This window comes from Elgaria multicarinata, chromosome 16, assembly GCF_023053635.1.
Source record: "Elgaria multicarinata webbii isolate HBS135686 ecotype San Diego chromosome 16, rElgMul1.1.pri, whole genome shotgun sequence".
Classification (NCBI taxonomy): Eukaryota; Metazoa; Chordata; class Lepidosauria; order Squamata; family Anguidae; genus Elgaria; species Elgaria multicarinata.
This window is the reverse complement of record NC_086186.1, coordinates 15,047,294-15,066,442: the sequence shown is the minus strand read 5'-3', so window position 1 is coordinate 15,066,442 and position 19,149 is coordinate 15,047,294. Positions and strand designations below refer to the sequence as shown.

At 41.8% G+C, this 19,149-nt stretch overlaps 1 protein-coding gene across 2 annotated transcripts in view; it reads right to left on the bottom strand.

Annotated features, from left to right (window-relative positions):
• The window catches only part of SLC12A1 (solute carrier family 12 member 1), a 49,918-nt gene that overhangs the window by 21,855 nt on the left and 8,914 nt on the right, over positions 1–19,149 (bottom strand). Inside the window, exons 4-14 of one of the 2 annotated variants that reach the window (XM_063142727.1) lie at positions 18,742–18,837; positions 16,829–16,968; positions 16,279–16,389; positions 15,071–15,182; positions 13,400–13,527; positions 10,085–10,169; positions 9,188–9,339; positions 7,338–7,445; positions 6,417–6,540; positions 2,653–2,754; positions 292–447 (exon numbers count right to left, since the gene is read on the bottom strand). In XM_063142727.1, coding sequence (XP_062998797.1) covers positions 292–447; positions 2,653–2,754; positions 6,417–6,540; positions 7,338–7,445; positions 9,188–9,339; positions 10,085–10,169; positions 13,400–13,527; positions 15,071–15,182; positions 16,279–16,389; positions 16,829–16,968; positions 18,742–18,837 — 1,314 coding nt within the window. The remainder of the gene's footprint in view (positions 1–291; positions 448–2,652; positions 2,755–6,416; positions 6,541–7,337; positions 7,446–9,187; positions 9,340–10,084; positions 10,170–13,399; positions 13,528–15,070; positions 15,183–16,278; positions 16,390–16,828; positions 16,969–18,741; positions 18,838–19,149) is intronic. The other variant, XM_063142726.1, reaches the window with a different exon arrangement.

Below are 19,149 nucleotides of genomic sequence, written 5' to 3'. Positions count from 1 at the left end.
CACCTAGAGGTTATGTAGCAGAAGAGCAAGAAAGGTAATATCCTGGTATAGTGCTAAGATCTGAATTCTGTAGATGCAGCAGATTATCAGCTTCATGTAGAAAAGTGCAGGGAGTCAGGAGTCAATTTTTAACAGTAAAAGCAGTAATGGTAAAGAGTTCAATAGTTAAGAAAAAAAGAGAAAAAGAAATAATAATATTCCCTCATATTGAGAATCTCCTTTCTGAATCAAACTCAATGGACCCTTATATCTTCCATATTTATGTTCTCTCACACAGTTGCCCGGCCTTACCTGGTTTCTTGTATGTCACATAAATATAAAGAAAGAGCTCAATCGCATAAGTGATGACAGCTGCCCACCAGTTGATGACAAACATGACTGCGCAGCACAGCACAGCTCCAAAAAGGGACACCCACATGTTGTAATACCTGAAAGCAGGTCTCCAACCTACGGAAGTCAGAACAAGTGGGTAAGTTAGGGTGAACATATGAAAAGGAGGACTGGGCTCCTGTATCTTTTAACAGTTGCATTGAATTGAAAGGAGAATTTCCCTCTTCATTACCACAGTTAAACCTGCAGGAGTTTTTTTCCTGCTCGTAGGAAACCCATTTTCCTGATGGGTTGGGTAGGGAGGCAAGGTGCTTTTCTTAATAACTGCTTGTAATAAAGGAAATACTAACAAAGAAGTTCTATGCACCCTTCCTAGTACTTTCCAATGGCAGTTATTCCCAAGAAAAAGAGTACTGGAGGATTGTGTAACTAAGATACAGTATAAGGCAGGAGCAGGAGTCAGCTGTCCTAACATGATTCATCCTAATAACAATGTAATGACAAATGTTGCTGTGCAGAATTGTTTCTCTCTTATCCATGCAGTTATGTGTACTTGTTACTGAATTGGTATCAGCCCCCACAATTTGTTGAAGGAAAAAAGCTTCTTCCTTTTTTTTGGAATGAATCCAGCCCTTAAGTAATCACAATATCTTAACCCACGAGCATACAAAGTGTATACAGTAATTGGTACTGAGGACCCTGCTAGTATAGATCTGATTTGCGATTCTTTAGCTCTGCAGATAATTAGGGGAAGTCTGTCTTTTTAAACCTGCCCTCTGATCAGGAAGCAGCATGAAAATGGAGAGGAAGGGAGTTAATATATATATTTATGCCACCCCGGAGGTTTCTTCCATGCTGGAAATAAGAGGGCTGTTTCTCCTCAGCCTCAATAAATATCTCCATGTGGTGCAATGAGTGATTTGCAGGCAAAGGAAGTTGAGGCCGCTAAGAGTAAATAAGTAGGGCTGCAGCTTTAATCTGTGGTTGAAGCTGATTGATCAGTGGCAGCAGAATGTGGAGTGCACACTATTTTCTGAGGCGAGGGTTGGTTGTGGTAAAATCAGTATGATGACCTTCCCTTCTAACAACGAGAAGTAGCTTTTTCTGTATTAAAATATTATTGCTGCAGATTTCCTCCAACACCTCAAAAAAGGGCACCAATGCCGAGATTTGGTAATACACAAATAATATGAATGTCATTGATTAAAAAGCAGGTGATTCATCCATTTAAAAAACCTGATCAGCGGATACCACTAGTAAAAAGACCTCCAAATGGGCAGCACCCGAGGGAAGAGGAATCAACAGGTGAAAGGTCACGTAAATGTACTGAATTTTAAAATTCAATATTTTTCTTGGACCCGTCCAGTTGTGCTTTTTAGCAGGGTGTGGCACTTTCCACCCCATGTGGTAAAAAGACCACCATTTTTATTTCCTTCCTTCTTTCCTTTGCTTTTCAAATCTCACTTTGGAAAAAAAAAAAGGGAGGGAGTTTTTGTTTTGGCCTGTCATGTACATTAGTTCAGATATATTTTAAAACTATGGTATACAATATAAAACTTATGAATAATTACTATCATTATCTGTCGCCACCAAGCCATTGCTGTTCACTAGCCATGTATGGTAGCCCACCAAGCATTTAATAAACTGGTTTTGTTCCCTGGATGGGACTGGGTTTGATGGGGTGGCTTTTTGTTTGTAATTTTGTTGCTATTTTGTTTTTAAGATATTTGGTCTGTCCTGTGACCTTGAGCACCTTTGGGCTGGAAAACATGATAAATAATAAGCTATAATTCTGATGGGTTGTGTTTGACTTAGTAGGTCACAAGTTGTTCAGCCTTGATACTTAACACCTTTTGGTCATTTCCATACAGCTAACGAAATAGAACAGTTGCTCACTAAAATATAGCAAGCCACCTCTAAATTAGCAAAAACAAACAAACCACAACTTCAGTATTTTATGCAATACAAATCTATCAAGAGGAGACTAAACTGCTTTTTTATATATAAAAAGGCTGTGATTAATGGTATATTGCCTGTGTATTTCCTTTAGAGGAAAAGTGATTCATACTATATATAAAACAAACAATAAATGAACCACAATGGTGGTTTCCTGGGAAGATTTCCCACAGACCCGAGTTATTTGCTTATACTGTGAGGGCCTCTACAAAATATTTTGCAGATTGGCTGTATAATGTCGTATGGGCAACAACTCAGTGCCATAATGTTACTCAATGCCACTGTTTGAGGACAGTACAAACGGTTTGAAAAATGAGCTAGCATATGCGTAATAGATATAACTGAAAACAGATCACGAAAGCTAACCTGGAGATTTTGCATATGATGCATGGAAGCAAGAGAAATTAATAAGTGCATACGAAGCCAAGAAGAAGTTGGAGATGATGGGAGCAATCGTGTTGAGCTCCGCTGTAAGAAAGAATCACAAAATAGACGTTAGTTTAGAGTCAGTTCAGGGCCGGCTCTACCGTTCGGCAGTGCCTTAGCTTATCTGGGATGTCATGAAAGGGCAGCAACTTATTTAATTTATTATCACTGCATTTTTACCACCTAGGACAGGGAGATGTGCTTGTGGATTTTTTTCAGGTTGCAAAATAACTTGACTGGCCTTGGGTACTATGCACCTCTACCCCATTTGCTGCTTTGCCTCAGGCAGAAAAATGTATTGGACCAGCCCTGGGGAAGACAACCTAAGCCAGACCCAGAAGCAGCTGTACGCCATTACCCGAGAAGATGAACCTCTCAGGCAGCACATTTCTGTATTGATTCCCCTAAAGGTATTGCTACCTCAAGCAGTCACCTGTCTGAGGATCAAATATTAGATTTTCATTAATCCTATCGAAAGAGATATTAAGTGGTTTTGAGACAAAGATATATTTGAGTGAACGTTCTTGTCCAGTTTTCGGACTTGCATATGTATGACAGAGATGGGCTTTCATTGCTGGAAATCCATCAACACTTTTGTTTGGTGATATCTAAGATTTGTAAGGGAAGAAAATCACAATTCCCTTCCCTATCTACTTGTACATATTTGAGAAGGCTCCGGGGTACTAGATATGGTATCTTGGCTGAGGCAATTACTTTCCTTTATTAGATTAAAAGTATATGTACAATACAAATACATTAGTTTTATACCATTCTGTCATGACTTCACCCAAAGAAATCTAGGAACTGTAATGTGAAGAGGTGCTATGAATACTCTGTTACAGATCCTTTGCCGTCTAAGTTAGGGTGACCATATTTTGGAAACCAAAAAGGAGGACAACATGGTCGGCCCCCAAGGGTGTGTGTCTAGCACCAGAACATAGCCTTGGTCACATGTCTGATTTTACAGCACACATTTAAGACAAATCTGTTCTACAAAATAATTTTAAAACCTCAATTTTTAAAAAATTCCTAAAAAATCAATGGATGAATGGATCTGTTTCAAATTTGGTATGGCTAAAGCTCTACCTAAAACCTATCATGGTGCAAAGTTTCATCTCTTTATCTTTAAAAATGATGATTTTAAAAATAATAATTTTAAAACTGCAATTATTAAAAAAATCCTTAAAAATCAATGGATGAACAGATCTGTTTCAAGTTTGGTATGGCTAAAGCTCTACCTAAAACCTATTATGGCGCAAAGTTTCATCTCTTTATCTTTAAAAATGACGATTTAAAAAATAATTTTAAAACCTCAATTATTAAAAAAATCCTAAAAAATCAATGAATGAACAGATCTGTTTCAAATTTGGTATGGCTAAAGCTCTACCTAAAACCTATCATGGTGCGAAGTTTCATCTCTTTATCTTTAAAAATGACAATTTTAAAAATAATAATTTTAAAACCTCAATTATTAAAAAATTCCTAAAAAATCAATGGATGAACGGATCTGTTTCAAACTTGGTACGGCTAAAGCCCTTCTTAAGAGCTACCATCGTGCCAAGTTTCATGTCATTATCTTTAAAAATGATGGAGTTCTAAGCATTTTTGTTAATTCCCATTAGAGCTGCTCTTTGGCTGGGGAAGATTGGAAAAATCCGGATTTCCCCTCCGCCCTCCCGGATTTGTCACCAAAAACCCAGGCAAATCCGGTCATATGGTCACCCTAGCTAAGTAGTGCACTGTGGCAGGGGAGGTCTCATTCCACATGGCCCTTGGCCTAGTTTTAAAAGTCCTCTGCAAACTGAGTTCATACTTGTGGCAAGACTGAGATGTACTTCTCCCAACAGCTCACTGGGGAGGGGGGGAGAGAGAGAGAGAAGAAAGAGATGAGGTGGCAGAAAATGAGAGAGAAAAAGGGGTGGCCCTGCCCACTTTTGATTCTGGCCTCAACCACTACTGGCTTTAGCCCCACCTATTATCAGCATGCATCCCCTGGCAGATTACCCCTGAGGGAATGCAGCCCTTGACAAGGAAAAAAAATCCCCACCCAAGTGAGGCTAGTGGCTCTGATTTTGGTAGGGCTGTGAATCTATTCTAGGTTTCAGTCAGAACACCAAAGGAACTATCCAAGGTGCTGAACCCTATCCCCATTGTAATCTTGTGTAGAAACGCTCATGTTGATTTTATATTTGGGTTTATTTTTGATTTCAAAATAATCATTGTTGCTTAACTCTGGGCAGAAATATTTTGTACAAAGCTTTGAACCGTGCAAAGCTAATTGTACCTGCAATGCATTTCTTAAATACAAAAGGACCTCCAAGGACTTTTCTTACGGTTCCTTAGAGAAGAGTAGACATGGTACGTACCAAAACCAAAAAGCCTTTTTTTGTACAGTGAGGAAGCGTGTATTCAAAATCGGAAAACAGGTACAAAGTTAAAACATCAGAAGCCTAAATAAGCTATGATCAAATGGGAAGATTGTAGCTGAAATCTCCCAGGGATCAGTACTGTGAACCTATTATGAAGGGAGGTAGAACGCACTGTGCTAATGGTTTGGAACAGCAGGCCTTTGATTTATGTAAACAGTGGTTGGAGGGGGACACACTAGAAAGACGTTGGGGAAAGTGCCTTGAAGGGAAATTGTTTGACTTCTTAAGGTTCTGAGCAAGATATACATATGCTGCCAGAGGTAACTAGACACTGAGCGACTGTGGCATCAAACAAAATCTAAAAAAGTACAAAAACTTCCTTTGGGGGGGGGGTCCTCTTATTCTAACCTATTCAGTTGATAGCTTGGTTGCTCTTCCTGTTAGGATAATGAAAATCTTGCCACTCTCTGTACTTGTCAGGCATTGTCCTAATATCCAAACGCTTTTTTTATCTGTAACCAGATGAGGAGTTTGTGTAAGTTTTATGGTATATTCAGGGCCGGCGCTACCATTTGGCCTACTAGGCAGCCGCCTAGGGCACAGACCTCAGAGGGGCGCAGTACTGATCTTTAAGGGTCGTCGTTTTATACAAATTAGCTGTTTTAAGAAAAAAACATAATGAAAGGAAAATATAATAGTTCAGAAACTCTTCTTGAACAGATGAATTGAAGTTGGCAATTTTTGCGGGGTGGGTGGTGCAAGTAGCTCGCCTTGCCTAGGGCGAAAGATAGTCTGGCACCGGTCCTGGGTATATTGACAGTGTAGCCTTTGCTTCCTCCTTAGCTTAGCTTGCACCTTCATTAGGAGGATATATCTATTCAACAGCCATCACTACCCCATTTGGTGTTGCATGAGGCAATCCTAGTTCACCACTACTGTGTAGTAGCCACGGTCAGAGCAGAAAAGGGCCCACAGATATATAGGCAACTAAGCCCCTCTTCTCACCTCATCTGTGGTGGTGCACAGACCTCCAGGGCCTTTTTTTTTTAATAGGATGTATCTACTTCTGGAACAAGTTTCTCCTTCTGCATTCTTATTAATAACCAATGGCAACAAACTTGTATTTTCTCCCTTTTACGTCTTTCACTACCTTAGCAATATAGAGGTGTTTTCTTGTTTTGTTTTTTAATGTTTGGCTTAACGTTGGGAACAGTAGCCTTTCTTGAAGCATGTCAAATGGTTTGAAAGTAGTTTGGGGGGGGGTTAATCATGTTTTTAGTTTTTGTTGTTTTAAAAAAAGCTATTGGTGATAAATGCTAGTTGTGATATACGCACCAATCAAAATAAAAGCCATGGCTATGAAGAAAGTAAGAACGTATCCTCTAATTGGCTCATTGTTTCTCCCATATCCTTTGGCAAAAAAGTGGAGCGCTCGGTAGATGTTATCCTTGCAGAGAGCCTGTCAAAAGAGCAGAATTTTGTTCAGAAAGGTAAGGTTTTTCCCGCCTCTAACAAAAAAGTTTCCTTCGAAGTAAGAGATTGCAGTGGAATTATGGACAAGCTCTTACATTATTAGGAATGGTGTGGTTGCTTCAGTACAGTTTCATCCCATACTGATCTCACAATGTTTGAAACATGGAGATCATGTGAAGGGGTGGATGATACAATAACTTTATCATTACCCTTCCCTGGGAGACAATGGTGCCAGAATAACCAAATCACCCAACCTCCTGCATGCTTTCCTTGCTTCAGACATTGCATTATGCTAGGTATTGCATCAGAGATAACAGCGGGGATGGCCCCCAGGAGAGAGTCCCTTGAAGGTGCGTGGCTTGGAGGCCAAGCCCTGTCCCCTGGAGGAACTCCCAGAAACTCTGCGGGCCAGATTGGGGAACCTGGTGGGCTGGATTAGCCCCACAACCCAGGGGTTCTGCACCCCTGCATTATGAAGTGGTGTTGACTGCAGCCATGTAGAAGTGGCGAAACCACCCCGTCCAGTTGAGAGCACCACCAGCTCTCAACTGCACCACAGTAGTAGTGGGGGGAACATTGTAACTAAAACCTAGAGTTAGCCTGCCATTAAACAGGTGGAATATCTGTCTATGGGTCTGAATCTGCAGTGGCTGCCACATGGTCCCCAGTTTTGTGTCATCGATACTGTCCAGTGGTAGGTGGTGCCCATTGTGTGCCCAGTTGGGGCACAGCGCAGGGCAGACACTTAATATTCTACAAGAAATGTTGAGCCTTTGTGTGTACCTGGAAAACCTTGGGTGCGCTGACAAGTGAAGCTAGTGCCGATGAAAGCGTAGCAGAAAATATTCCAGCAGTGATTAAGGGACCGAACCCTGAAACCATGCTCATAACCTTTGGAGGTGGGGGGAATACAAAAGAAAGCCATTAACCTCATGTAAGCAAGGGGATCAAACAGAACTAAAAAATCCCCCGTGTTTTCCACATTGAGGTTTCTTGCCTCTTCTCTATTATCTTTTCAGTCACCCATTAGAAACTTCTCCATGAGTCTTTACTCAGCACAGCAAATTACTTTCATTGTCAAGAAAACAATTTCCTTGATAATGGGGAAGAGTGTTCTGTAATTGAGTCCTGTCCCGTTCCCATGGAAGCCAGAGGCATTTTTTTTTTAATTTCTTTTGCAAATGGTGATGTTCAGAACACGATCATATTAAGAACAAAATGTTACGAGAAGCCAGTTAACTACATTTTACAAAGTGGGTGATCTTCATATCTCTCAAAGAGAAGTTTGCATGGGCAATTATCCCAAATCCAGACTTTAGGTATCAAATGATGGCATGCAGCAATATCGTTATGGAGAGTTTCTATCAACAACTTCTTAGGTGTGTCTGAAGCAGTGACCTCTTCAGATGGGTGCAGGCTTTCTTTGGCATGGTGGCCCCATAAATTAGAGACCCAAAATAGTGGTATTAGATGCTAATACTTGTTAGACCATTTATAAAAATGGAGATGTAAATAATAAGTCCAGTGTTCGAGGCAGTAAGCCTGTGTGCACCAGTTGCTGGGGAACATGGGTGGGAAGGTGCTGTTGCACCATGTCCTGCTTTGCTGGTCTCTGGCCGACGGCTGGTGGGCCACTGTGTGAACAGAGTGCTGGACAAGATGGACCCTTGGTCTGATCCAGCAGGGCTCTTCTTATGTTCTTATGTCTGTGTTCATGGTATAGATTTGTAAAAATCAATTACTTAAACGAAGAAGCTTCCAAATTCAGAAAACTTCATGGAGTGGTTTGTTTTTAATATGCTGTCTAATTTAGCATTTAATTTAGCTGTGCTAAATCCACTGCTCTGATCCAACGCTTTGCTTGTGTTCCAGTGTGTAGAAATAGAACACTCTCAAGGGTGCCTCCCATCCCCATTCACTTCCTTTGAGGTAGTAAATCTGCATGAGCACACTTTTGTACCGGTAGTGCAGCACTCCCTATTAAAGTGAGCGTGAAGTTCTGGTCTGCATAGGATTCTATGTATACATCAGAACAGCTGTGTGTCCATATCTAGTACATCCTTATAAAAGCCCCTTAAAGTCAGACATTAAGAGGGTAATCCTACTGTCCCCGTGTGAGTGTCCCAGCAACCATAGGATGACTTGAGGAACCCCTCTAAGGTCAGAGACAGGGGTTCGACCTCGGAAGGGGGAGTCAGAGATAAGAACATAAGAATAACCATCCTGGAGCAGACCAAGGGTCCATCTAGTTCAGCACTTGGTTCACCTGGTGGCCAACCAGCTGTTGATTAGGGACCCACAAGCAGGACATGGTGCAGCAGCACTATCCCACCCATGTTCCCCAGCAACTGGTGTATATAGACTTACTGCCTCTGATACTGGAGGGAGCACATAGCCATCGGACTAATGGCCATTGGATAGCCTTCTCCTCCAGGAATTTGTCTAACCCTTAGCTGGGTTGTTAGTACAGATATCGAAAAAACAGCTAACGCACACCACTGTGTGCGTGTGTGTATTTGTTTGTGTGTGTGTGTGTGTGTGTTAGTTTGTGTTATTATATATAGTGTGCAGTTTCCTCAGTTGTACAACACACATATGATTATACAAATTGCATAATTAGAGCTCTTTTGAACCTGGAAATTATTCATCAGCCCATAATCACATGTCTGGGTTTTACAGCTGGAGAAATCGTAGCCTAGGGCACAGGCAGATGATCCATTGCAATTCATCCCGGATACAACTGTGTCATTGACATTCCCCGTAGCATCACGTACAACACAAGCAGCTGTGGAAACAACGGCATATTATTATTATTCCTCTTCCTTGTGACAACAGGAGAATATTCCCTCCATCTTCAGTTGCTTAAGATCTATATGCATTTCCGCCTCTATTACCTTGGGGCAGTGAGCTTTGCCTTTCTTTCTTTCTTTACTTTGCAGATAATGCCGCTATTCATTGGCAAAATTACCATATTTCTTCGATTCTAAGACGCACTTCCCCCCCCCCCCAATATAAACATCTCTAAAAATGGGGTGCATCTTAGAAGCGCGGGTGTGTTTATTATTTCTTAGAATCAAAGCTTTTTTCCTGTTGGTGGTACTGAAATTAGTGTGCGTCTTACAATCGATGGCGTCTTAGAATCGAAGAAATACGGGTATTAGTGCTCTAAATTTTGTACATGGCCTGTTGTACATTTAACAAAGTAGAACGTGTGTGAAATTTACAAGTGGCCAAATCCTGACCCACACAGATTTACTTAACCTCGAGGGACGTTTGCAGTTTGTGAAAGGCAGTGGGGGCCAATGGAAGACCAGGAATCCCTTTCACAATTTGTAAACTCACAGTTGACTCAAATCTACATCATGCTAATTGGGAATTGTAGTTTTCAGGCTGTGTTTTTACTTACATCTGTTTTACTAAGTAGCATATCTACAGGAACAAAAAATAAGGAAGGTATTTTTTTAAAAACATGCTTATCTATATTAATTATGGCTCTTGGACTGGAACGTAAAAATATGTTTCCTACTCACCAGCACAGATTGCTACACCTAGATAAGCAATAGTTGTAAGCAGAATGGCCAACATAGTTCCTTTGGGTATAGCTGCTTGTGGGTCCTGGAATATTAAAAGAAAAAGACTACAATGAATTCTTGCATGAAGAAATATGTGTGTGCTTTATATTGTTGTTGCTCCATCTGCATTTCTTTTCAAATTATATACAGATCTGGTACAGAATGTAATTCATGTGAATCTCAGCAATATTTTTTTTAACGTCTCTAGTCCCCATGATAATGTGGCACAGTATGTTTGAGATTGTGTAGGCATTCTGGTGCTTTTGTTTAGTACTGCAGAGAGTCTTGAAAAGAAATGGCTTGATTCGCTCACTGTCCTTGTTTGCACAACACAGTAACTCAGTGTGTGGGCTGAGCATAGGTTGTCATTGAATTTTGGATTGTTGTTGAATCATAGGTTGTTGTGTTGTGTGAACCAGGTCAATAGTAACCCATGGTTTATTTTACTTATAGTTTGTTGTCCTGCCCAGCATTTGTCTAGCAGGCAATCAAACAAATTGTGGTTTGATTTCTCAATCCCTGTGTTGTTTGCTTGTTTTCTTCCTCCTCTGCCTGCTTCTTTCCTGTAACGCAAATGACTTTGCACTGCTGTAATTTGGGCCTGTAGAATGGATGGTGTGTTTTTTACCGCTCTTGCCAAACATCTCTGTAGTCTGGTGAAACAAGCCACAGCTTTGGGTTCGTACATAACAACTACCCATGGTTTAAACAACCCAGAGTTCACAACCCAACAACAACCATGGTTTGTTAGTGGAGTCAGAATTCAAAATTTATACCATGAGGTAATGTTATATGTGAACCAGGAGTGGATTTTATGGAAATTGTAAAATCCACACACAGAATATTAAAAACAACACCCTGCTAACTCACTCATAACTGGATGTAGCTAAAGGGTGCTATGTGTTATCTAAACATTGATGAGAAGCTGGCACTACCTTTACAGAGCAGTAAAATACACTATTATAGTGGTTTCAAAATGACATTTGGAATTCCACCCAGAAGTTTGCTGCACATGTTACTAGCCGCATGACTTGACTGCAGAGGTTATGAGTGCTGTATTTGTTAATGTGGGCTACAGTTTTTTGAGTCATGTCAACATGTGACTCTAAGTTTACCTCTTTCATCATTTAATACAGAGGTTTGCAAATGCCATTCCTCAAAGGCTCAGTTACAAAACTACAAAAAAGAGTCATATTTACAACAAATTAGAACAAAAAAAAAAAGGGAGAGATTTGTGTCTCATACAATTCTGGTCTTACACGCCAAGCCCACGTTTGGACAAGATACTTGATAAGTTCTGGACCATGAACAGGATTAGCTTCCCACTTAAATAACCTTGGGGTGACTTTACATGTAAAGTATAGTCACGTGAAGGACAAAGGACAAACAAAGCATAAGATCATAAGAATCATAGAATCATAGAATAGCAGAGTTGGAAGGGGCCTACAAGGCCATCTAGTCCAACCCCTGCTCAATGCAGGAATCCACCCTAAAGCATCCCTGACAGATGGTTGTCCAGAAGATCCAGGATGGATCAGACCAAAGGTCTGGTCCAGCATTCTGTTCACACAGTGGCCAACAAGCTGCCTCTAGGGAACCAACAAGTGGACCTACTGCCTCTGCTGCAGGAAGTTGCATATTGCCCAGTGCTGGCCTTCCAATGAAGCAAGGTTAAGTCCCCGCCTCAGGCAGCAGAACAGGAGGCGTGGCAAATTGTGTGCTCTCTGCCCCACAAGGAGCACCTGCCACTGCACGCTCTCTTTCCTGCTGCCACTGTTGCCGCTACCACGTCCCGTCTCCTCCCATTCCTGCTGCCACCACCGCTCGCTCTGTGGCTTTTCTTAGAGTGAAAGAGCAGGTGACTGGGCTCCCTGAAGAACCCAAATGCCTGGCTCTGCATTTTCCTCTACTCCTCCTATTGTAAATTTGAGTTCCACCGCGTGTAGTTTTTATGAATTAGCAAAGCTGTAGTAATAGGAATTACATAGCTCATTTCTATCTGCAATGCCCTGATAATGGGATCGTTAATATTCTGCTACTAGAGTTACTGAAGTGGCCTTTTAAATTTCACAGTCTGTTTCTGGAAGACACATTTAGCTGAGTCTGTGCAGCTAGCTCGCTTACATCAGACAATGCAAGAGGGGCAATTAGCTAATCAAAGAATCATCAAATCATAGAATAGTAGAGTTGGAAGGAGCCTATAAGGCCATCAAGTCCAACCCCCTGCTCAATGCAGGAATCCACCTTAAAGCATACCTGACAGATGGTTGTTCAGCTGCCTCTTGAAGGCCCCTAATGGGGGAGAGCCCACTACCTCCCTAGGTCATTGGTTCCATTGTCATACTGCTCTAACAGTCAGGAGGTTTTTCGTAATGTCCAGCCGGAATCTGGCTTCCTGTAATTTGAGCCCCTTATTCCGTGTCCTGCACTATGGGATGATCGAGAAGAGATCCTGGCCCTCCTCTGTGTGACAATCTTTCAAGTAATTGAAGAGTGCTATCATGTCTCCCCTCAATCTTCTCTTCTCCAGGCTAAACATGCCCAGTTGTTTCAGTCTCTCCACATAGGGCTTTGTTTCCAGACCCCTGATTATCCTTGTTGCCCTCCTCTGAATCCCCTCCAGAAGTTCAAAGCAATTGATTGGATTCAGAGGTGCCCTTCTGCATGCAGAAAGTGTCTTCCATCGCAAAAGGGCTGGTATACATCTTGTGACAGAGCAGGGTGGAGAACCTGTGGCTGGCCAAATGTTGACTACAAGTCCCATCTTCCCTGAACATTTGGCATGCTGTCTAGGGCTATTGGGAATTGGAGTCTACCAACATCTGGAGAGCCACAGGTTTCCCCCTCCACTCTGTAATGTGGCATTGACCAAAAAGTGACTAAATCTAAAGGTGTCCTTCTAGTTTTGCAAGAATTGCTATAGTTCAAGATACTTATTATAGCACTGCACAGACTCCTGTGCAAACTCACATACCAAGCAGCTCTTGCAAAAAAGGTTATGGAACAGTATTAGTGACTATTTTCTTTTCAGTTATGATGCTCCGGAGAGAGCTTCGGCTATTGGGCAGTATAAAAATGTAATAAATAAATAAATAAATAAATAAAATGCTTTAAGTCTGGTCCCTTTGTTTCAATGTTAAATGTTTTTTCAGTATTCAGCAAGAACATCATTCATTTGAGGCACTACATGACTAAATACATTAAATGGTTGCCTTTAATTCTTGGAATATTGTTGTCTACTTATCTGTATTCTGTAATTTGAAATATACATACCTCCAGGTCTCCAGAGATATTGGCTCCAGCAAGAATGCCAGTAGCTGCCGGGAAAAAAATGGCAAACACAGAGAAAAACCCTTCTTTACCTCTGAAGTCTGGTCCAAAGTTTTCTGCAAATATTGAAGCTGCAAAAATCAAAACAAAGGAGAAAAAGCTATGAGAATTTCCAAGCCATCTGAGAGATATTATATCATCTCATGCAATCTTCTGCAAGTACTTGTGAAGTACAGTTACATGAAAGGTATGAAGCACTTGCCACATGGCTTCTGGGTGGAGAAGGTATCATGGGGATTGATCCTGCATCCATATTGGCAATTGAGGATGAAGATGCAGACGGAAGGGGCACGATCCAGCAAAGTGTCAGAATCAGTTCATGTGATGTTGAGGGCAGAGTGAGGTCAAAGCATGGGGGAGGAAATTGAAACTAGATCTTCCAATTTTCTTGCAGTTTCTTCCAATGGGTAGAGCTGGGTGGTGGCTCACAGGCTGAATTTCTGCCTGACATTCCTCACAGACCCACTGTGAGTCGAAGTTAGATGTGACAAAGCCCCATTGAAAGCAATTGAATTGGGACTTCATTGTGATTAGCTTAAGTCCTATTGATTTTTTGTAAACTGCCCAGAGAGCTTTGGCTATTGGGTGGTATAAAAATGCAATAAATAAATAAATATATATTTTTTTGCAATCGTGCCGAAGGGCTGCCGTACTAGCACAAATTTACCAGTTGTAGCAATGCACCAGTTAAACAAGCAGACCCAGGATGTTGTGCAAGGACAACAGGGCGTCGTCACTCAACACAGAGAAATAGGTAAAGAGGTGCAACAGAGGCATATCTGGTTACGACTTTCAAGTCAGTGATTTAGCTGCATGTTTATTTATTTATTTTTATTTATTTATTTATTTAAGGATTTTTATGCCGCCATTCAGCCAAAAAAGGCTCTCACGTTTTATGAACAGTATCATGTAGTTGCAGTAGGGCTGTAACTGACAGGCAATATGGCAGCATGGAGTTGTCCCGTTACTTTGAGTCGGAGGCTGCTGTCGTCAGTCACCCTGTTTACATATCAGAGGTAACCAGGGGTGCTAAGTGGGGTGCTAAGCGCCGTGCAATCAGAGTGCTGGCTGAGTGCGCTTCACTTCTGCTTCTCCTTCCCTGTGTGAGGAATGAGAAGTAGGAGCAAAGTTGTCTGTGCACTTGGCTGGCGCTTGCAGGTGCTTAGTGTGCCACGCCCCACAGGAGAATGCCAAGGGGAGTGCAAGCATTGCTTTTCCTTCAGGCACCACTCACTGCTCCAATTGGGACAGTGGACAATGTACAAAGGAGGGTCCCAGGTGGCTTGGTTTCACCTGCCGCATCTCTTCACCCAATGGGAGAAGGTGTAGGGCAGGCAACCCTACTACTACCGATGTTCTGTGTGGATCATTCAGCCCGCAAATCAGCTGGGACCAACTGATATCAGGAGGCATGGCCTCACCTCGGACACACCCTTACATTAGGGGTATGGCTATGCCCCCTGACATCATTGGGTCCAGAGAGGGCTGTGTGTATGTGGACTCCAACCCTCCCACAACTGAAACTGGGGCCCCACTTCTCCCCTATTGTATGTCACTAGTGTCTACTGAAATAGCCCTGCAGATCTACAAGACTGGGGGAAAAGAAAGACTTGCCTTGGTAATTGAAAAAGCCTTGCGCCCTTCTTTCATTGTTGCTTGGAATGACAGTCCCAATGAAGAAATTTACGATAGCAACAAGAAGGATAATTAGAAGAACAACTTGGGCCTATAAAGGAATGAGAGAGAACGTTTTTGGAGTAGACTTGTTTTCAGTCGTTATTTATTTTTAAGTTCTATTTATAAGCCACTTGGGAGCTTTAAAGTTCCAAGGTGACATGATATTTGTAGTGTTCTGAAAAGTTGGGGGCCTTAATACAGAGAACGTTAGTCACATTTAAGTCCCATTAATTTCAATAGACCCTAAGCACTAATAACTTTCTTGGGCACATGACGTTTGTGATACACTGCAGTTCCATTTCACAGATAGTGGACAACTGGGAAATACCAATTTGCCCCAAGATCACACCATAAGTATGTGTTAGCAGTAGGATTGGAACCTTTATTCTCCAATTACTTTTTGTCCACTATGCATTCCCAAGTACAAAATGCACACGTGCCCTATCAAATGTGTGTGCATTTCTCTCTGTGTGTATATTTCTTACCATGTTCCATTTATTGGGCATAGGTCTGTTTGTATGTATTTTAAAATGGTGAAAAATGTAATGACCCATAAGAACAAAGGAAGAGCCATGCTAGATCAGACTAAGGGTCCATCTAGTCCAGCATTCTGTGGCCAACCAGCTGCCCACGGGAAACCCACAAGTGGGACATGAGTGCAACAGCACCCTTCTGCCCATGTTCCCCAGTAACTGGTATACATAGGCAGACTGCTTCTGATATTGGAGGTAGCATTTAGCCATCAGGATCAGGAGCCTTATTTTCTAGGAATTTGTCTAACCCCCTTTTAAAGCCATCCATGTTGGTCGCCATCACCACATCTCGTGATAGTGAATTCCATAGTTCGGCTTCTTTTTATCTGTCTTGAATCTCCCAACAGTCAGTTTCATGGGATGACCCTCATTAGGTTTTAGTATTATGAGAGAGGGAGAAAAATGTCTCCCTACTCACATTCTCTGTACTGTGCATAATTTTGTAACCTCTGCACCTCATGTACCTTTTTGTAGGTGTACTAGAGTAAAAATTAAGTGAGAATGGGCTCTCAAATCCAAGGGTAATTATGTGCAACAAACCACCTTGGCTTCTACAACATCCTCTTGTGTTTTCATCGTCTTTAAACACTTGAAACATTAGCAGTGTTTTACCTTTGCTTCCCATTCCATACCAGCCACAGAAATGCACAAAAGAACTACAACAGTTATGGCACCTATTATCCTAATGTCGTTGGTTGCATCTACCATTATTGCATTACTGCTCTGGAAAAAAGAGAGAGAGAGAGAGAGAGAGAGAGGAAGAAATGATTAAGGATATAGTTTCTGCAAGATAGCTCTGGCAGCCACATAAAATAGAAGGGAATGACTAAATAGGGATTCTTCACATTCCATGGGTAATGAGCCCTGAGTTTCACATTTCTTATGCCGGTTGGGCCTCAGTCGTCAAGGTTATTGGCTGGCTAATTAGAACCCTAATTCCCTTTAGTAATTTTGAAACTCTTACAACTCTGTAAGAAACATTTCTTCAACCTGGTGGTAGTGAAGGGAAAGCTTATAAATTAGAATTTATGGTACATTTAGAGAGTTCCAATTGATGAAAAAGGTAGCCACTTAATGCATTTATTAGACCTATGATCATTACATATAAAAAGTTATTAACCAAGGTCCGTGAGCTTAACTCCACGCAAAGCACCATACTTACCTTGAGGAGTTCCACAACCGTTTCTGCAAACCCGACAACGTACATGGCTACTGCCACAGCATTGGCAAAGGCAAAAATGAGGCCAATGGATCCCCCAAACTCGGGTCCCAAACTTCTGGAAATGAGGTAATAAGCTCCACCTGTCAGCACAGCAAAGGGTTGTGTTTAGGATATGAGCAGAAGTGCCTATGACATGTTGCTATCTCCTGTTAGTGAACTAGGATCCCTTGCCCAGCTGCAGACATGTTAGGATGTTTTAAGGATGTTTTAATCATGTATGCTATGTTTTTAATCAGTTTTGAATGTTTTTTTTATTAATTGTTGTTCCCTGCCTCGATCCAAGTGGAGAGGTGGGTAAGAAATAAATTATTATTATCTGTATGTGTGCGGAGAGTGCATCTTTTGGTTGTGGAGGCTGGTGGGATATGTGCTCCAGGTTTCAATCAGAAACACCTTGGAAAGCTCCTTGGATAGCTCCATCAGAATTCTGACTGAAACCCAGAGCGGATTCATCGCCCACTGACACTGAAGCTATCAGCCTTCACTGTCTTTTGAATTACAACCTGCTTCTTTGCCATGCCTAGAATATTGCTGCCCTACTCAATCTAGCTCAAGCAGTCAGGCTGGCCCTACATAAACCCTTCTTATTCTCAGAGCCCATAGGCAACTTTCTAGGGGAAAGGGCTCACCTGATAAACTGTGATTCAAATCACTGATTTCGCTAGAAACATAAATGCTACTCAGGAAAAATCACATGTGGTCTGAAACATGGAGAATAGAAAAGGGGCAGTATCCAGCGGTGACATTCCACAAACTCAAATAATGCTAGCAGAGCGCTTCAGAATCTTTCCGTTGCACAAGCAGTTGGCCATTACACTTACGCAAGTGCTTATGCAAGCTGTTGCACATCCAGTTGCACAATGGGTGCAAAGCAGTTGCATAATGGGTTGCACAAACATAATGCAAAACCACTTATTCAACCGTGCTTGCACAAACGTAACTTTAGTTGGATTCTTATTTATTTATTTATTTATTTATTTAGAATATTTATATATCGCTCCTCATTGAAAAAATTTCGGAGCGGTGTACAAGGTAAAATGAAAATAAAAACAGAAAAAAACAGTTAAAACAAAATTTAAAAAGAAGCAAAACAACAACAACACAGAAATCCAAGGCTGCACGTTAAAGAAAGGCTTCTTGGAATAAAGATGTTTTCAGGAGGCGCCGAAAGGAGTACAAGGTTGGAGCCTGCCTGACCTCCAGAGGCAGGGAATTCCATAGGAGGGGGGCTATGACGTTGAAGGCTCTTCCCCTGGTGGACTCCAGTCGGAGGAAGGAACTATGTGGGACCACCAGGAGCAGGCCCTCGGATGACCTCAGTGACCGGGCAGGTTGGTAAGGGAGAAGGCGCTCTCTCAGGAATCCTGGTCCCAAGTTGTTTAGGGCTTTGTACACAAGTACAAGAACCTTCAACCTGGCCCGGTAGCAAATAGGCAGCCAGTGCAGTTCCCTCAGCAGAGGAGTTACATGCTGGAAAGGGGCAGCTCCAGATAACAGCCGAGCTGCAGCATTCTGCACTAGCTCCAGCTCTTGCACTTAGTTTAGAACCTAATTTCTTCAAGTGCAACATCATTTGTGCTAATGGAATGCCACATTTGGATATTGGCCAAGATTTCCCTATCTGTCTTCTCTAAATGGTCTACACAGAATTCCAATATGTGAACTGTTCCGCACGGCAGGCTCTCTATACTCTTCATGGAATCGCCAAATCATGGATTTTTGGAAAGTGTCAAATGACCAAATAGATGAAGCCTTTGGCCCCAGGTCTGCAAAGCAGGACTATCTCCTAGTGTCAATCCATGCCATCCAACTTAAAATAAAATATTCTCCATTCAAACATGAAATTAACTCACCTCCTCTTACCACGCCATTTGTGCATATGGCAGACATGGAGATACCTGTTAAAGTTGTAACTACCACACTCAGGAAAATGACTACGGTTCCAAGACCTGAAAAAATCCCAAAAAATATGTTTGATCCAAATACCTTGGTCATATTATTTGTGCTAAAATCCTCTAACAGGAAGCCACCATCATTCATGAAGAGGACAGGGGGCTGACTGGATCTGTAAATACCTGGAACGCACTCGAAGTCACTAAACATAAAGACAATACCTGTAAGGCACTGGACAGTGATGCTGCACGCACGTCAGAACTCATTGACCACATCCTCAGGACATTTTGTGTAGATAAGCGTCAAGAGAGTGAAAAACAAGTTAATGCATCTGATGAACTTCATTCAATATTTAAAGGCAAACAGAT